This window comes from Aedes aegypti, chromosome 2, assembly GCF_002204515.2.
Source record: "Aedes aegypti strain LVP_AGWG chromosome 2, AaegL5.0 Primary Assembly, whole genome shotgun sequence".
Lineage (NCBI taxonomy): Eukaryota > Metazoa > Arthropoda > Insecta > Diptera > Culicidae > Aedes > Aedes aegypti.
Genome location: NC_035108.1, coordinates 21,577,414 through 21,598,321, shown reverse-complemented (window position 1 = coordinate 21,598,321; position 20,908 = coordinate 21,577,414). Strand labels below are relative to the sequence as shown.

At 37.3% G+C, this 20,908-nt stretch overlaps 1 protein-coding gene and 1 pseudogene across 1 annotated transcript in view; both read left to right on the top strand.

Moving 5' to 3' along the window:
• Window positions 1-5,721: 5,721 nt before the first annotated feature.
• LOC110675372 lies at window positions 5,722-6,484 on the top strand (annotated as a pseudogene).
• Window positions 6,485-17,064: 10,580 nt separating this feature from the next.
• The window catches only part of LOC5571284 (ubiquitin carboxyl-terminal hydrolase 31), a 31,702-nt gene continuing 27,858 nt past the window's right edge, over window positions 17,065-20,908 (top strand). Inside the window, exon 1 of the mRNA XM_001653536.2 lies at window positions 17,065-18,044. Within this exon, the coding sequence (XP_001653586.2) occupies window positions 17,592-18,044 (453 nt within the window). The 5' untranslated portion in view covers window positions 17,065-17,591. The remainder of the gene's footprint in view (window positions 18,045-20,908) is intronic.

Sequence of the window (20,908 nt, the reverse complement as noted above, 5' to 3'; positions counted from 1 at the left end):
CATTTAAATAATCTGGAAGCCGGACTACCACCCACTGCTTATCAAACATCAAAAATCTTCGCTTGAGAAGATAAAAAAAATCATCCATGTGCTTACGAGAGTGATAAGCTTAAAGTCCTCTCGTGCGATGCAAATGATGCGAGCCGACGGTGCACAATACATGCACACACAGAATTTGATGTACGGCTGGGATCGTGTGCATTCGGTGAGAAGTGCATATGTTTTCCTTCTTCCCTCCTTCAGTATGGACAATATCGTATGGTCTTATCAGGTAGATCAACACAAATTCGACTGGCATCCAGACCATTGACCTTGCGTTATGAGTTGGGATTCGGAAGTCTGTTAAATGTCGTTGTAATTAATTATGTCTTAATTGTTATTTTCATCCCCCGAAATAACATTTTAGGCTTAGCATACCCATAACTAAACTAAACATGCATCTAAAGTAAAAAAACGGCTTTTTCCTTTATAAAAAAAAACATATTTTGAATAATAATAGCAAATGAAATATAATGATAAATTTTCATGAACAATATTTTAAATTATATTGCTTACGTTGACATTGATCGGTCTACTGTCTTCACCGGAATTATTCGTTATCTAATGTTGGTTAATTGCGGTTAAGATTCCAAATGCGTTATATTACTCGATTAATCATAAATCCAAAATGCGATCGGTGTTTGCAGATCGCAGGGTCACTCAACATAACAGAATCTTCGACAATTCAAGACAGTATATGAACTAGAGAAGAGGCTGTCCATTAATAGCGTAAGGAAACTATGGTGGGGTTTCCACCCCCCTAGCTTGTGCACGATTCCATGTTGAAATTTTTTTGTTCGGCAAAAAATATGTGATGCATACAAAATGCCAAAACCCTTACGTAATTAATGGATGACCTCCAAGCAGGTATACTCCTCATGTTCGGTTATGTTGCTCGTGTTGTTCATCACTAACACTCAGGAGACGTGGTTTCGATGTGAGCGGCAAAATTTCTCTTTTTTAACCTTATGAATGTAAAATTACAACAACGGTCGCCGATATAATCGTTACCAGTCTTGAAGAAAGATAAACGAAAAACTGCGTTTGAAATGGACGAAGGTTATGACGCCTCTGTAATTAGTTCTGGACAAACATTTCAAAAGGGCACATCGACATTGGTAAACATTGGCTTTGCAAGACGCTGTTGAGCCCAATTTAACTCGATCACACTCACCGACACCACTATCAGGTAGAGCTAACGCCAATCTCTCTGATAGTGGTGTTAGTTTGCGTGGGCGGGCTAAGAAGGGCTCAACAGCAACGTTTCTAAAAAAAGGCTCAAGACCTCTTGGGCCCTTTTCAAATGTTTGTCCAGAGTTATTGCTTTATGTCCAATCGGAAATTCTTTACCAGTACTTATTTATCTTCTAAACAGGCAACATTGCTACATCTGGCGCGAAAGATACCAAGCACAAATCATGGCTATTTTGTTTTACTGCATATATCCAGTGATGCCCGCACAGCAGCTCAGTTATTATAGCAAAAGATTTACAACTCATACAAAAAATCAAAAACTAATTATTGAGGCGTCCGATTTGAAAACTGTCTTCAGCAAAGTTGTAGCTACAGTATCAACTTAGCTGTAATCCCTAAGAGCACATGGGTAAACATTATGACCGATTGAATGAATTGATTGTTTTTCCCGTAGTAATTTTCATATATAGGGGTCTATTTTGTAAATCGAGCAGATTCATGTGACTCGTCTGTTGTCACTATCGATCAGTAGTAAGCATGCATATTTCAGATGTCACCCGTCGACTTCCATAGTAATCCAGTCACATAGAGTGACAATTATCGAAAATCTCGAAATTTTATCCTGAATTTAATGAGCGGTATGGAAGAAACATAATTTTCTGAACAACTCTACTGTAGGGGAAGACAGGGTAAGAGCGCCCGCCGGGGTAAGACGGACCACCTTCAGTTTGACATGAAAATGGCGGTTTCCTTGGATGTTCACCAAGCACTTTCCATAAATACAAGATTTTTGACATTCCGAACAATTTAGAGTGATATTAACATAACATTTTTCATAACAAATATCAAAATCAAAGTTTCTGCTCGTCGATATTGAATTTGATCTAAATTTACCAGATGCTCACTTAAGGATTTCGGAAGGGATTTTTTTGTTGTAATAACATAACAAATTACCCGTCCATGCTTTAACAGAAATGTTAAATATGATTTAGTAAAGTGAAATATGAATTGTAAATAAATAGCTTTGAAATAAGGCCCTAGTTGTTAAAATTGCGCAAGCAGGGTAAAACCGACCACTGTTAATGGGGTAAGACAACCAACTCTAATTTATACCAAATAAAATGTCTAAAACATTTTCAATATTGTAACTACGTTGTACAGTACTATTTTAGTAAAATGATGGGTATATTAAGGTGATGATAAGTATATATCTATTTTTTTCTTGAAAAAATTAACCCTAATGATGATTCAATATTCACGTTAATCAACGTAGAATTCATAAAACATTATACTTTTTTGAATCACAGGGAACTGATATAGTTTTTTGCAAAATTGTGTACGAAAATCGTGGTGATCGCTTTTACCCCGTTGGTGGGCGGTTTTACCCAGTCGCTGAAAATAATCGTGATAAGAGATCACTTTTTCAAGCTTCAAGAATTAAATAAATTTTAACAAACAAACCCTGTGATATTTTTTGATCATCCCTAAGGCTCCAAAAACGACATGCTGCGTCGAAATAGTATTTATTGATTTTTGATTTCGACATATGAATTAAATTGCTTAGGCGGGCGGTCTTACGGTCTTACCAGGTCCGTCACACTCCGGCTCAGATTGTGTACCACTTCTAGTACTGCATTTGGTCCCTCGATAGTACAAAAGGTACCCAAGTTTGACAGATCGCAGTACACTTTTCACGGCATTCTATATTACCTTATGAGCCATAAAATTTTGGGCAACTGCAAGGGACATGGAGGTCTTTAATGTGTCTTTGGTCTTACCCCGTCTTCCCCTACACCCACCTGAAACGCGAGGCAGCAAAAATCGGACTGGTGGTGAATGCGTTCAAGACAGGCGGTATGAATAAAATGTGGTAAAGTTTAGTTTACTACATTATCGGTTGTAAACGCGTTGTTATGAATAAAGGTAATTGAGATTCCGGTAAGGAATTTAGAATTTATTTGAGAGATTTAGCGTTACGTCCCAACTGAGACAGAGCCTAATTCTCAGTTAAGTGTTCTTATGAGAACTTACACAGTTATAAACTGATAGCTTTCAATGTCAAGTTTATTAACCATTTTGCATGTGAATATCATGTGGCAGGTACGAAGATACTCATTACGATAGGATTTACGATAATTGTTTTGTTTCTTAAGAATTCTCGGATGCTGGATGGATTTCAGCTATTCCTAAAGTAATTCTTAATTTTATGTGAGAATTCTGACATCCCAGATTCTCTGATTTCATTTGGAATTCTGGAATCCCTATAGTAATTATGGGTTTCCGATAGGCGTTCTAGATTTGTTATAACAATTCTGGAAGCCATTCTGGGATTGTTTTGGGAATATTGCAAATCCTGGTGTTTGATCTGGTTATAATTTTTTTGAAATTATTCGGGTATCTTTAGGCCGGTATTTCCGTAAGAATTTCTGAGATTTCAGTGAGATTCCTGCAAACTTACCTTTCAATATCTGAATGTAAAAATGTTTAAAAAAATCCTTAATTCAAACACTATTGTGAGAATTTATTTTCATTTCTAGGAATTCCAGAGATGCTAACAGGAAATCTACCGAAATAACGAGAATACCACAGAAATACTAAAGCGAAGTATGCACTTAAACAGAAAAGTAATCGCCTATCTCGATGTGTGGAAAATTTCTTGTAAGAAATGGTCAAGAAAATCGTTTTTCTTTGATCGCAGTACGCAGTTTAAAAGAAATGTCATTTCAAATGGAGCTCACTGTAGAAAATTTCTTGACGATTTCTTCCGCAGAAATTTTTACGTTTCTTGAGCGGAACAGCATACCTAGCTTAAGAATCCCATATCCATCATCGGAGATCAACATGCTGTTTTGTTTTTAAATTCACAGAGGAAGCTCAAACATCTACCGCTATTTCTTCAAACTCTCAGTACTGGAATTTTATAATTTCATGATTGCTGTAATCTCAAGACTCTTTCATAGGATACAGAATTCTAGTGAAAATTCCAAAATTCTCAGAAAAATATTTGTTGTCAAATCATTAAATATTCACATTCACATAAAGTAAATGGTTATCTCAGATTTACACTTCAAATCGTGTAAAATTACATAACCTACATGAATTTGTGTTCATGATCGATTACACGATGTATAGCGGGAATGTAGTAATATTTATATTTTCACATGATTTGTCGTGTGAATAAGTGACAAATTTGGCATCCCCTTTAAATGCACACGCAAAAAAAATTCTGCGGTTAAAACTACCATTTTAGGGGGTTAACTTAAGCGCTCGCACCGGCAATTTTCAGCAGACCAGAAAAGCGCTTGATTTTACCATGTCTGTAGTCGAAATCAGATTGTTGTAAATTATTTCTGTCAAATGTACCAGTAATGTGCTGGGATGTACCATAAACATAGTAAATTGATCTGAAATTCCATGGTAGTTTCAAGAATGGGCGTAGTCAGCTACAATAGTAATTTTTACCACAGATTTTTTTCCCGTGCATGATTTTATTGATTTTACACTGCACTCTGAATGGTTTGTTCTTAACGTGCTACACTCTGTATGGACTTTTCTTAACGTGCAGCAACAGTTACTGCTCATGCTCGAAAGTAGTACGTACCATATGTTCGAAAGCTTTTTTATTCATACCAAAAGTGTAGCAAACTTTGTGGATTTTGTTTTTGAATAGATACTACATGTAGTAAAGTTCAACGGTTTTTATTCATACATCCCAAAGTATATGCTAGTAGGTGGAGCCGAGCGCCACAGGGCTCGCGTAGGTAGCAGTGTTACGTGTGGAAGAAAAACGATTTTTTGAACCACCTTAGTGTACAGGTCTGCCACCTTTTCAAATATTCGGCCGACAATGTCCATATCATACGCGAAGCAAACAAATTGACTGGATCTCGTAAAAATCGTACCCTAACTGTTAAGTCCGGCTCTCCGCATAACACTTTCTAGCGCAATATTGAACAACAGGCACGAAAGTCCATCACCTTGTCGTAGTCCCCGGTGGGATCCGAACGAACTGGAGTGTTCGCCTGAAACCTTCACACAATTTTGTACACCTTCATCGTCGCTCTTATCAGTCTCGTGAGCTTCTCGTCCATTATTTCCCACAGCTCTACGCGGTCGATACCTTCGCATGTCGCCTTGAAATCGATGAAAAGACGATGCGTTGGGACCTGGTATTCACGACATTTCTGGAGGATTTGTAAAGATCTGGTCCGTTGTCGATCGGCCGTCAACGAAGCCGGCTTGATAACTTCCCACGAACTCGTTTACTACCGGTGACAGATGACGGAAGATGATCTGGAATAATACCATAGACTTAAAAAGTAAGACCTTGGACTGTCGAAGAAACGCATTTAAATTTGGGGGACCAATCGGGTACCCAGTAAAAACATTTTCCGTGTAGTTTTATTTCCGTGCACATCGAAGTGTCAGATTGACGTTTTAATTTTTTGACAGTTTGTTTTCGAAATTTATGTTTTGTTTTGTTTCCTCGTCCTCGCCGTCGTCGTAGACCTCGTAGACAGAAAAATGTAAGTATTTTTGGTATTTTTTACATAAATCAATCATAATTAATCCAATTCGTTGTAATTTCAGGCCGAAATGCAAAATATTACTCTCCATCAGCACCCCACCCAACTCGTTCCTGATAAGATCCGCCTTCGTTCCCAAACATTTGGTGGTGTCAGAGTAAGGCATCTTGGATGCAGATGTTCGTTAAGACCCTGACGGGCAAGACCAGCGACCTTGATGTCGAACCGTCCGATACGTTCTAGAATGTCAAGGCCAAAACCCAAACCAGGAGGACAATCCCGCCAGATCAGCAGCGTTTCATCTTCGTCGGCAAGCAGCCGGAAAATAGCCGCACTCTGACTACAACATCCAGAAGGAGTCCACTCTACACTTGGTGCTGCGCCTCCGCGGTGGTGGCAAGGAGCGCAAGAAGAAGAATTACTCCACCGGAAGAAGATCAAGCACAAGGTCAAACTTACCGTCTTCAGTACTAGAAGGTCGACGAAAACGGCAAAATCCACCGTCTGCGTCGTGAGTACATCAGCGATACCTGCAGTGCCGGAGTCTTCACAGTTACTCACGAATATCGTCACTACTGTGACAAGTGCCTCCTGACCCTGGTCTATTCCAAGCAGGAGGAATAGTAAAAGATGGCAAGCCTGCGCTCTCTGAAGAAATCACCGAAGGAACTCTAGAAGTCTCTCGAGGAAATCTTTGTCAAATTCCTGGAGGAAGTCTTAAAGATAGCTGGATGAATTCCTGGAAAATCTCTAAGAGGAATACACGGAGGTTTGTCAGAAGTAATATCCGGATAAACTCCAGAAGGAATCACTGGAGTTGTGTATGAATTCCTGAAGAAACTTCTGAAACGCATGGAGGAATCACAGGAGAAACTTCTTGGGGATTCCTGGGTCAACTCCTAAAGGAAGCCTCGGATAAATCATTCGAAAAATTCCTGAAGAAACTTATGGAGAAACTACCAGAGTCTTTGAAAATCCCCGAAGAAATGCCTGAACCTGAATATCCTTGAGAAGTTGCTGACAAATCTCCTGGAGGCTTGTAACAGGGCTGGTTACAAATCTATTTTCAAAGACTTGGTCACTATTTCAATACATGTCTCTTAAAAATCTCTAACGTCAGGTCGTTAAGATCTCTATTTTAACTAAAATGGTCACTTTTTCCCTATTTCGCTTGCATTGAATCCTGATGCCAAATTTTAGAGGTTCCCAAAAAACCTTCAGAGACTATTACACGACTAGTTCACAGGTTTTTCGTAAATTTCTTCTCAGATTCATCGAGGAAAAGTCTCAGGAATTTTTGCTAGTGATTTTGTTAGATTTCTCCTGGCATACTGTTATGGAGTTCTCCAGTGATTCTGCGAGCGTTATTTCAATGGATGCTTAGAGGGATTTTTTACAGAATTTGCTCCAGGCAATCCTTGAGCACTTCATCGCTTCTATTTCCTTTAGCTCCACAGAGACTGTATCAGGATTTTCTTCAGATATTTTCAAACTAATTCTGCAACTGATTTCTACAGTTAAATTATTATAGGAGATCTTCGAAAGATTCATACAGGCGTTCTTTCTAGCAAATCTACACAGGTTCTTTTAAGAGTTTTCTAAGAAATAAATTTACGTATTTACGCCATTTTTTCCAGTTATTCTTTCGGGCATTTTCATATGACTTCCAATATAAGTTCATCCACATTTATGCCCAGGAATTAATTCCTCCAAGGAATATTCATTCCATGCAACAATTACTCCTGCAGATTTTCCAAACAATTTCTCGAATAATTTCTCAAGTAAATTTTAATGGGTGCTTCAAAAGTTCATATAAGTTTCTCATCTGCCATTACAACAGTAATAGTTCCAGTCATTCCTGCGATCATTCCCACACACATTTCTAATCAGATTTCAACCGATAATTTCCAAGATATCCTTGCACGATATTATCCAGAGACGTGATTAATTATTTGTTTCAATTATCTTAACAATTTGTCTAGGAAATGCACTAATATTTCTTCAAAAGTCCAGGATTTCTTACAAAGAATCTTGTCGGTGTTTAGCAAGAGGTATTTTAGCACTTAATCATGTTTTATCAGATCTTTAGATTTTCCTTCTCAAATGCCTCCCAGATTAAGAATATCAGTACACATTTTGTCATACAGTATTGGACAAAACATTTGCAACTTTTTCGATTTTCTATACAAAATGGTCATCTTACACCTTAGAGAATAGAACCCGCTTTGGTCAACATCAATACACAGCAAAAAAAGTTGTTGAATATTACATCTAAACCGCTGCAACCAAATCAACTGTGCGGTTTTACACTGCACGATGTACTGCCGAGCTTTTGATGTGATGATTGGAAACGATGTAATATATCCGACTATGTAATCCAAGCGATATAGTAGGAAAGCGATGTATTAGAAGATATTTTAAAGTATTACAAATCTGCCCAATTATTGAATGAATAACTTTTTATTATTTTGTGTTTGAAACTAATAATTGCTGACAGAGTTATTACAATGTATAACATTTAATCAGAATTTAGTTCGAAAAAAGATAAAAAGCGATTTATTAAACCAGTTAATAGTATATAACTTTTATTTGCATAACTGCAGCTGTGTATTGAAATATATATTATTAATTTTAAGTGATTTATTTGCACGTATTACAATGTAATCCATTTGATGTACAATAATCATAAAAATTATAGGCTGTATACTCATGCAGATGGAATGCCGCTTCAGTCCGCGGGTTGGACCTTGATGTAGAGAACGCGATATGTCCGATAACATATCCGCACCATTTGTTAAATATGATCTGAAAAAAATAAGAAATAATTAAAATAAACACAATTATTTGTATGTTCTTCGAATATTTAATATTATTATTGAGTGCAGATCCATAGACCTGCAAATAATATTACATAAGGTTACATAAGGTTTCTTAAATCAACATAGGCACTGCTTCTTAAATGAATTTCAAGAAAAATTCTGCACTACATCTTTTACATACCCTTTAAATATTTGGAGACTAATTTTTCAGGGACTTTATAGGTGTGTGACTAGAGGATTAAGTCTTTGCAGGAAATTCATCATAAATTAACCAGGCAATCTTTAGGAGTTCCATTACAGGGCTGGTAGCGAGCGGTCAGACAAAATAATAGTGACTTAAGTGACCAAAATGGTCAAAATAGAGACCAAAATGTAACCTAAAAGTGACTTAAAAACTACAAGTTATGAAATTAACAAAGCGTTAAAAGCTATTATCATGACCACTCATGACCAAATCATAGAACTTCTCTAAAAAAAGGTTGCCAAATATTATGATATTAATATGTTTACTTCGGACAGCCAATTAAAAGGAAGACGTTGATTGAAAAGTTCCAATATAAGAGAACGCACGGAAATCTCGGGGAATGTCTATGTAAAGCTAGTTCAAAACATAAAAAATGGGGTATAGATGTATCCACATAAAAAGGTTTCCAAATACTTTATTGAAGGATTCCGTTTGATTTCTCCCGAAGAGTTATCCGACGTCATAATAAATTTTATATGAATTAATTTTATATAATTGATAAGTTTTGTAAATTTTTAGATTTTATTAGATTTATATAATTTTAAAAATAATGATTATCTATTTTAAGTATTTATATTAATAAATATTATTTTATTTTTGTTAATATTTTTTTATTATTTTATTTTACATGTAAATTTTTGTGTGAATTATTTTAATTTAAAAAAAATATAATAAGCAATTTGGTGGGGATTGCTTATCAAACCTTCCGGTCCGCCTCATAGTTACGTACTATTTGGTGCTGGGTGTAGTTCTTGTTTTTCCAGCTGTATTGAAAAGCATGAGCCATAGTCTTTGGCATACAATCGGGTCTTTCTTTAGCAGAAAAGAACCGAAATGTCTATCGACGACCGGTGATTGCTAGCAGATATAGTGGAGAGCTTGTCTTGATACGTTCATCGCTTCAAGCTAGTTGAAAAACTGAATACACTGATTGCCTGTCGATCAGAGCCGAACTAGGCATAGATCGTCTACATACATCTGAATCTACATGTCTCCGATGTATTACATCGTTCCAGGTGGGAGTTATCTGATATGTGAATATGGTACCATAACAGAATTTTCCATCTGAACGAAGTGATAAATCATAATATTCCGCAAACTGTATCACACATCTACAGAATGTATTGCGTGAAGTTAAGACACAGCAGAGTATTGGGTACATAGGACCAAGTCCCTGCCGGGTGGCGCGAAACTGATGAGCGATAGACAATAGAATCAACAACACTGCCATAAGGGATAGTAAGCATGTGACTATTGTCGAAACTATGATTAGGAGGCAAATCAACATCCCAAGATCAAATTTTTGTTACAACCCAATGTAGGTATTATTAAATTAGGCTGTAGAAAATGATAAATATCTGATCACTTAGGAACCTTGCAACAGGTAATAAATGCCCGTAGTCTGTTTTATTCGAATACACATGTATAAATTGTTAAAATTGCCGAATCATACGCGGAATTTATTAAACGGATCATGAAATTAGGACTGAAATCATAATGATGATAGATTATCAACTTCCCTTTCGTCTTGCTATTTGTTACCGTTAGAATCACCAAACTGATTGGTTTCCCACTACTTACACCAATACAACAGCACGAAAACTGAAGTATTATAATCGCGCGTTGGAACTTTCAATATCCATATATTACATCAATAGTGAATTCTTGTATGTAGCCAGTATAAATAACAGAATCATCAACTTCTTGAACATTCTTCAACTGAAAACAGGATGCTTGTTTTATCAAACATGCTCAATCTGCACCTAAAATCTCGGATCCAAATAGTTTTCTAAATAAAAATTGTATCTAAATAAAACGTGTAGGCCAACAAAACATAATTGAGTAGGAGTTTACAAGTTACTTAGCACATGAAAAGCAGTTTAAATTAATCTATTACTAGATCAACACTAATGCTCACATTTTTATATTCTCATTTCATCATGGTCCTCATTGCTCGAGCGGAGACGAACACCCTGGAGATGGAAAAATCGACAGCGCTACGATAAGGAAACGTAACAGATGAGAAACTATCGATACATTTATCAATTATAAAACCCCGTTTTAATGTTAACACTTTGTTTCTGTTTTTTCTGTTTTTTTTCGTTTCAGCAATCAAATAACCGAACCAACTCTACTATCTTTTCGTTTCTTCTTCGTTATACTTATAGTCCTTCTGGCACTGAACCGAGTGGTGCGCCTTCCGCTTTCTTACTGGTGCTGTTTTTCCTGTACATTTGGCATAGTGTCGGAGGTGGTGTACTGTATTTGCTATACAACGCACTACTTTCGATATTGTGCTTGGCGTGTGGGGAAGCAGTACTAGTGGTGAAGCGGAGGGCGCCATTCGGTTTAGTGCCAGAGGGACTAAATCTATTTAATGTATCTGAAGCTTGTGGGACCGCTTTAATTCCGGCGCCTGCTTGTGGAAGATCCCGGTGTGCTAAACGGTATAGGACATGTTAACGGGGGAGGCTTGGTAGGTCCTCACCCAGCCCGTGTCTAGATGGGCGGATAATTGTCTGCCAGGGTGTGGATTGAGCAATTACAATTACAAAAAAATATAATAAGCAATTTATTAAAAAAGAAATTGTGTATTACAGTTAACTCTCCCTTACTCTATATTCCGTATCTCGATATCGAGTTAGAGAACCATAGTAAACGTTGGTTTTCATGGCTAACTCGATGGTCCCTTGGATCGCAGTTGCATTGATTTTGTGTTCTGTAACTCGATGGTCCCTTCAATATCGAGTAAGGGAGAGATGACTGTAGTAATAATTGTGCTTATTCTGCGCGGCGTGTGAGTCGAGACGAGTCGCTCTCACCTCGGGTGACGTGAGACGACTAATGTTAATCACATGGGAGCAAGTCGATAATTGTCACCTCATTCGACTCGTCTCACCTCACACGCCGCGCAGAATAAGCACAAATATATAGTATTGGTAAAATTTGTGCCAGCTACCGCGGTTATATATAATAATGCAAGTAAAAATTTTTAGTATTAGGTAAATTATAATTTTTTATAATATAAATATAAATTTATTAGGTGAAATTTTTATGTTTATTAATTTACTATTTTAAAAAATATTTTAAGCTATAAACTTTTTGTAATAAACTAGGATTAGATACCCTATTATAAAAAATAAATATTTAAATGCAAAAGTAGTATTAGTTATACTCTTAAAATTGAAAAAAATTGGCGATGTTTTAGTCTATTTAGAGGAATCTGTCCTGTAATTGATAATTCACATTGAACCTTACTTAAATTTGTTTAATTTGTATATCGTCGTCATCAAAATATGTTATAAGATTTAATTTTCTTAATATTTTATTAAATAAAATGTCAGATCAAGGTGCAGTTTATGTTTAAGTAGAGATGGATTACAATAAATTTATTTAAATGAATAAATTTTTGAAATAAAAATTTGAAGGTGGATTTAATAGTAATATAAAATAGCTCTAAAACATGTACATATTAATTCACTTAATAAAAAAAAATTAATAAATTTAGTTTTAGTATTTTTTAAAGAAATAAATAATTTTAATAATAGTATATTTGTATTGTAAAAGAAAATTGAAATAATTTGGAAATTTGTTGTTTAAAAAGAAAATTTAATTTATTGAACTTTGTGTATCAGGGCTTAATAATAAATAATTAATTATTATATTAATTTTTCTCGAATTTTAAAGATTTAATTGTCTATAAAAGTTACTGTGGAATAATTATTTTAAACATATAATTAGAAATAGAATGTTAATCGTTTTAAAATATATCTAGTTTTTTAAGAAATTAATTTAATTTAGATTTATGAATTAAAAATTTTATTTATTTAGTATTTTTATTTTATAAAATAATATATCGAGGTATTTGTTTTAAAATAAATTTTTAATAAATATTTAATAAATGTAAGCTTAAAAATAGTTATCATTAATAAATTTGTTATAATTTATTTGAAAATTTTTATTATTTCTCGATTATTTTTTCAAACAAAGTCAACAAGTCTTAACAAAATTAGGCTGTTTGGTAGTAGTTCTAGTTAATTATTTTTTTTTGTTAAAAGTATTTATTGGTCATTACGTTCATACATCCTTGTCTGCTCACTTTCCTTGTCTGTTCAACAATTTATCGAAACTAGCATGTGTTCCCTAATGATCGATATCAGCGTCTTACTTTCCATAGTCATTTTTATAGTGAATATTAAGGAGTAAAATTACCTTAGGTTGCTATTACAGTCTCCTACAAGATTCACTTTTCGGTGGCAAATGCAATGCTTCACAACGCCTACTTTCTACTTGTAAATTTTGCCAAAATGAAGCTGGAATTAGATTATTTATACCGTTGATACAAAAGAGGTATTTCTTATTATGGCAATGTAAAAACCATATTAAAATATGATTGTCGCCACTTATTTCTACTCAGTGAATCTACTAGTCATTTTCCTCAGAGCAATATTCCCTACATCGTACATGATAACGATGTGTCTAGCTAATAGTAAGAGTGGCTACGGATCAATCTGGTTAGCAAAAGGCAAACTGATTGTCACCAATAGTATTGATATCCACTTCGAATAGATTAATTATTTGAAATGGGCACCAATTCTATCAATGACGCAGAATGTCCGTTGGATCACATCCGAGATATTATTGCGTCTATGCCATATGAATTATGACGCGGCTTTAAGCAAAAAGTGCTAATATGTGATACCACCACGGAGGGAAACAATAAATCTTAATAATCCAATTGTTAATATAGCATAAATTATTCCTAAAGTTCCAAATGTTTCCATTTTTCCACATTCTTAAGTAATAATATGAGAAATAATTCCAAACCCAGGTTAAATTAGAACATAAACTTCTGGGTGCCCAAAGAATCAAAATAAGTGTTGGTATAAAATAGGGTCTCCTCCTCCAATTGGGTCAAAGAAAGATATATTTAAATTTCGGTCTGTTAATAATATAGTAATAGCTCCAGCTAAAACAGGAAGAGAAAGAAGTAATAAATTATTATTTTTTTATCGTCATATATAGGAGGAGAGGCGATGGGATATGACAAAGGACCACGATACACGATATACTTTGTCCCAAGGTGAAGTTTCTGAAGAGACCTGTGTAATAATCTCATAAAAATCTTTAGAACTTCTAGAATGATTTACTAGGATTAATTTTTAAAGAGAACAAAACATACTTTAGAGAGCTTTTATTTAATTTAGAAACTTGCATTAATATAAGTTACTACGTATCAAAAGAGAGGCCTGCTACCAGCCCTGAGATTCCATATCTGGGTCATATATATATAGAATTCAACAATTTTTACAGGTTTAAGCAGCAAACTAAATGCTTAAACTGGATACGGTTTACTTTGTCAAATTTTCTTTTTTCCAATACAAAAATTTATCATGTGATTGAGAGGGGTCAAAGATTATAATTCCTTATAATCGATCAACAACCGACACTTACCTAGCGGAAATATCGAGTCACCGTGCAGTTCGCTTGGACTCGTCCAGGACGCTTTCGAGCTACTACTTGCGCCCTTCCAGCACAAAGTGAACCAGGTCCGTCATGTACTCGAACTCCGGTTCGTCGCTCTCCTGCTGCACCTTCAGCATGTTGCTGATAATGTCCAAGAGGACGTCCTTCAATCCGTTCCGCCCGCAGGAAGCCATCCACGGAACGTACTCGTACGTCTCTCACGGCAAACAATTTCCACTCGCGGAATTGTGTTTTCTTGGAGGACGATTATGGTGATTGTATTGATCTCCACGGTGGAGACTCCACCATTTCGTCGAAAACATCAAAGATTGCGTGAATCTTTTTGATCTACACGTAGAGCAGGTCCTGGTTGGTCAGATTAGGGGACGGTGGCGAGAAGTTGCTTTCTTCGAGAATCACTTGTGATGGATAGCGGCGACGATGGAGTAGATAGTATCTCCAGGAACATAGTGAGGGCGATTCTGTTCGTGGAGTTGCTAGACTGTTCCTTTGTTGTCGTCATTTCTCAGCAAGGATCAGCTGCTGGGGTGTGTTCTGCCAGATCCTGCGCTATCGTCAGAACGGTTTGATGAACTTCGCTGTCCAGGGTTTTCTGCTTGAGGGTTTGCTCCAGATTGATCCGAAGAGAGAGCCGAAAAGAATCTATTTCGCGGTGTTCAGAAATGTATAGGTTTTCGTCTTTCACGCTATCCAAAAGAGAACAGCTCGTTTGTTACGTTCGAGCAAAAAACAAACTGCAACAAAACAAAAACAACCCGAGGAAAAGGGTCGAAGAAAAAATGCGTGAACTGTAAAAACGTCAAAACACGGCGTGGGTACCGGGGTCGTTCACACTCTACAAACCGTTCTCCCGAAAAAATCGCTAGTTTCATATTGATTGTTGATAATACTTTGTAGGCCGCATTTAGAATGGTGTTCGCTCGAAAGTTCTCACAATCAAACTTGACTTTCTTATAGATGGGGCATATTACCCCTTCCTTTCACTCCTCCGGTAGCTGTTCGGTTTCCCAGATTGTGCCTATCATCCTGTGAAGACAAATGGCCAGCCTCTCTGGGCCCATCTTTATGAGTTCAGCTCCGATATCATCCTTACCAGCGGATTTATTGTTTATGAGCTGGTAAATGGCATTCTTAACCAACCCCTCAAAGTGGGGGCTGGTTGGTTTTCATCGCCCGCATTACTGACGAAGGCATTTCCTCCGTTGTCTGACGGTTGCCTGTGCTCTCAGTGCCATTCAGGTGTTTTTCGAAGTGCTGCGTCCACCTTTCGATCACCTCACGCTCGTCCGTCAAAATGCTCCCATCCTTATCCCTGCACATCTCGGCTCGCGGCACGAAGGCGTTACATTAAATTAGTATACGTATAGTAATTTACACAATTTGATTGATGCTGCTCCTATGTAGATTTGAACTTGATCCTTCGGTGTGAGAGTCCTCCTCTGTATCACTGCGCTGTATCTGAATGTTAAGTAGAGTGAATTAATTTAGCTAATGCTACTACAGTTAACGTTCCCTTACTCAAAATTGCGTATCTCAATATCAAGTTAGGATTGATTCACAAATTTTATAACGCCGAAAATGGCCATTTTGGACACTAACCCTCGCATAACGCTTTTTGTAGGAATATTTTTCTAATTTTGTATGAAGTGTAACAGCATGGGAACACCCACCCACCCCCTTCAGCGTTATGAAATTTGTGAATGCACCCTTAGATAATCATAGTAAAAGTTGGTATTCATGGCTACCTCGATGATCTTTTGGATAGCATTTGCACTGGTGTTATGTTCTATAAAGCTAAGTATGGGATAGTACACACATTATGTCAAGCTAAATTCAACCTTTCTCTACCCCTCTCCCCTCCTCCTTGGCATGCTTCTTCTATGAGACTCCAAAAATTTCTAAGGCTTGTCACGACCTCCAAGCTAAATCAGGTCTACTTTTCAAACTGGGTTTTCGTAGAGGTTTTCACTTCATTTGTCCTCCTTATCAATACGAACACTCCAAAATTTATTCTTCAAATCGTTGGTGTATGATCAAATTTCATTGATGTTTGATTTACTCCAAAATCTACTGTGTTCATTTTACACATCTCTAGTCATTTTTTCACCTCTTCCCCTACTCTAATCTAGTACTGCATCAAGTCGAACCTTTTTCCGCCACATTCGAGTAGTTCTCAAAAGTGCAACCCTGCTCCCGCTGATGACGTCACTGTCTCTTTGTTGATTCGCCTTCGCTGCTGTCACGCCATTTTCGCCTTGAAGCCGTCTCGCGAGTGTGTGCGTGTGTTTTATGCGAGTGTGTACGTGCACGTGGGCAGGGATGCCAAGTTATTTTTTCAAAAATCTGTGAATGATTTTTGGAAATTTTGTTCGGAAAAGTCTTGATTTTGTGTATCGTATAAATGGGAAACATTCAAATTCGCTACAAATTTTTCTCAGATATTATTTTTTAAATGGAGCCTCAAAAATCTGCCACACTTAAACGAAGTTACATATACGATTCATGCATGCTTGCTGCAGAAGAGCCGCCAGATTTCGTGTAAATTTTATAAAGAGGGTAGTAAAATGTGTCTGGAAACGTCTCAATCTTATATATCGTACCTATATTGGAAACCTTACGAATTTTCTACAATCTTCCAGATTATTTTTTTTGTTAAATGAAGCCTCATAAATCTGGAATATTCCGGACGTATCTGGAAGATTGGCAACGCTGCATGAGGGGAGAGCTTGATCCCCCCACTTCCATTCAAAACACGACCGCAGCTAGCGGGTGAAGTAAATTACTAAGGTCTTTTTCTAGTGTGTAGCAGTAGTTCCTGCTTTGATTTTACTCACACATCGTGCCAGTTTTAAGTAAATCCTCCTCCAGTTCGTCCCATTTTCTTTCAGTGTCGGTGTCGAGTCGAATCGAGAGTGTTCGTTTCGCGTTTATGTGCTATCCATTCCTAGTAATGTCGGGGTAATTATACTTTCGAAAGTTTGATTATTTTTGAAGGAGTTGCGTCTTCGCGTTCGACTCGACGCGTTTATTGTGCAAAATTACGTGAGTGCGATTCTGGGAAGTAGGAAGCGTCGAATCAAAGCAGCCTCGAATGGAAGAAGAAGGCCGTCGATGAGCGTCGTCGTCGTCTGTCAAAAAGTCATCGTCGTCGTGTTTCTTTTCTTTCTGTTTTCTTGTTTTGGGTGTGCAAAATTACGTGTCCTCTCGTGGCCTCTGTCCCTGGCCAGAGGGGCGCGCCATAATTGGTGGTGTGAAAAAGTAGTGCTTCACCAGTGAAGAAATATGGAGAACACGAAAAACAACCCCAACATCAGCAGCAGCAGTGGTGGCAGAAGTGAGAAAGTTACCAGCAATTCCTCCGCCCCCACTGTCAATAATGGCCAACAACAACCACAAGGGAAGGGGTCCAAATTGAAGCGGGCCTTCTCGATGCCTCGGAATCCGTTCCAGTCGGTTTCGCGTCAGACGATGGGCAGGAAAACGGTCGTGGAAAAGTCCGGAACTGGAACGATGACGAATGCAAGCGTCGTGACCTCGGAACAAAATTCCATCAACAGTGGTGGAGGAGGGGTATTGGGAGCAGGTGGAGGAGGAGGAGGGAGAGTTGGCACCGATGCAACCAAAGTGCAAGGCCCCGAGGCCATCAATCGGGGGGAGAAGAAGATATTTCGGCGCCTCTCGGTGAAGAAGTTCATCAATCGCATTGCACAACAGATGACATACGTCAGTCTTGCGGTAAGTGCAGAAGGTCCACTTAAAATGGGAAAATTTGTATGTTTGTGGGTACTTATTTAGTCTCTAGGTCTTGGGAGGGATGGCACGATTCTAGACACAAGTAGAAGACGGTGTCCGTGATGTCGAAGCTCATCATCTAAGCCACTTGTGTAAATAAGATCTTGTAAAGTGCCAAATGCCCAGAGCGGATTGCACCTAGTTACGCCCCTCTTCTCCTTGTGAGCTACTTGAGATAGTGTTTTTATCGTACAATACACATGACTGGACGGTGAGATATGTCCCTCCTTTACCACTATAAATAAACAGGTGCCTCTCGAGTAGCATATTGCGAAAAATAAGTCACTATCGAGCGTGCGACTTACTTGCCGTAGATATCTGGGTTCTTAATCATCATACGAACGTTTCTGGCCAGGCAATCCTTGCGCGATGGCTATGTACGCCTTGATTATTAGAAAAATCTTCAAACTTGATTACAGATCCATTTAGATTTTTGAAGCTCCCTCCAAAAGTGACTTAGGCCAGGATTAGCACAGTTGTACTGGAAATCCCCAAGTTTTTGACAATTTATAAAAATTTCTAAAGTTTGTGTACAACTATATACTATACAAAGCAGGTGAGCATAGTGCGTACCTTGTGGCATTATCACTGTACTCTTCTTTTCAATAAATCTATATAAATAAAAATGGAATGGTGTTTGTATGTCACGAAATGGCTTGAAAACGGTTCAACGAATTTTAACAATTCTTTCACTGTCGCATTCGCCAAGGGCTCCGACGTGTTTGTGTGTAGAAAAAGTTTGGGAAAGTATTCGAAATAGTAGTAAAAACGGAAGAAAACTAATGTGTCGTTTTGTATGAGAGATTGCATGTCATTTTTCAACAGCCTACTTGATAGCAAGACGAAGTTTGCCGGGACCACTAGTTTGAAATAAAGTGTAGTTGTTTCATTATAAATACAGTACTGACCCGATTTTGTCTACCCCCGATTTTGTCAGCTTTTTGACCCGATTTTGTCAGCCTATTTTAAATTTGTCAAAAAATTGTTATCGTCATGTTTTACCACGTTTAAATTAAAATTGATGATGATGTTTGATGTCATGCACGCATGAGCGTAGCCAGAGGGGGCAATGGCAGTGCCATTTATTAAGTGTTAAAAATTGATATTACCAATATAAGGGAGGGGGGAGCCTCTGACAAAAAAAAAACTGGCTACGCCCATGTCCATCGCCCTCTTAAAAGTCCATGTAACCATGTAACACGTCAAGATTTGAAAAACAGGAATAAAATAAAATGACCCGATTTTGTCAGGTTCCCCATTTTGTCAGCCTAAAATTCAACGAGGGGCTGACAAAATCGGGTCCTTACTGTAATACAGTGGGATTCCGTTTTTGGCATGCTCCATTTTTGGCGGGGCTACCCCGTTTGGCATAAAGTCATTTGGCATAAAGTCGTTTGGCATAATGGTCATTTCGCATAATGGTCATTTGGCATAATGGACGTTTGGCATAAAAGAAAAAAATATATACATTTAAATAGTGCTACTTAAAAATAGATCTGGTAATCAAAAGAAGGGAAAATCGTCGATGAAAATGTTAGTAGTCATAACGCCAACGTAGGAAAAAGGGAAAATTGTTAATGAAAATGTTAGTAGTTACAATGCTGCAAACCACTAGTTTATTAACGTAATGAGAAAGAACAGCCTATGACTAAAAGAAGGAAATATCATATATGAGAATATTAGCAATGGTAACGCCAAAAACATAGAAACTCAGTTTTCAATGATTATGCCAAATGTCCATTATGCCAAACGACCATTATGCCAAATTATTTTATGCCAAACGGCTTTATGCCAAATGGCGTTCCCCCATTTTTGGCACCCCCCGATTGGCAACAAAATGGATCCGTTTTTGGCAACATTTTTGAAAGCCTTTAAAATTTGTAAACTTTTGTAAATATCTGTGTGTTTTTTGTGTTAGTCATTTGAAAAGCAAGTCAGCTTCACGCTTGCCGCATTCTAGAGCTTATTTTTTGTTGATATTCCCCCAAATTGCACCAACTGCTAGTATTACTGTACGCGCCTATTTACTTCTAAATGGTCGTGTGTTTGCGCCGTTTCATAATGTCATTAATCTCTATGAGTATCTCAACTAGAGTTCCAATATATTTTCTCAGGCATTCACGCTGTATGACCAGCCCACTTAAGTATGTTGGTAGATGATACACATTTTTCTTTGAATTTGGAAAAGCTCTTTTGAACAAAGCACAAGTCTATGAATTTCTATCATATATTTCATCTCGCCTCTTAAGCTCACTGTTCCATTTATTGTGGAATTACATACATAGCGTATGTAAAACCATCCATAACAATAGAAGCAAACCAAGCAAAAAGTCGGGTCTCTTAACTTTTTATGGAATTTCATGAAATAAATTGCGTATTTCAAGCAAATTCGTATTCAGAAGTGTCTACATATAATTCATAACTTTAATAATACTTAGATAAATAAATAAATGGCTCACCACCATGACACATGCAAACACAGTCGCAACTGAACTGCGATGAATACGATAGAAACTCTGTATAATGTTTGACATTTGAAGAAACGATCCAATGTTGCGCAGTCTGGAGTACAGTGCGAGCCATATCAAGATTTTAATTAAGCATGTGGGCCGCATGAATCAAAATGTTCCTAACGATATCCTGGTGATCCTTAGCTAAGTCTAAGAGTTTTCTAACTGGATTCTAGAGAATCCTCACGGCTCCTATGTTCTTATAGTGAGCTTCTGTGAGTTTTCAGCGGTTTCTAGAAAATACTGAGCGCTGGGTATTCCTATCGGACAATAGGAATTTCTTGCGGGATCCTGAAT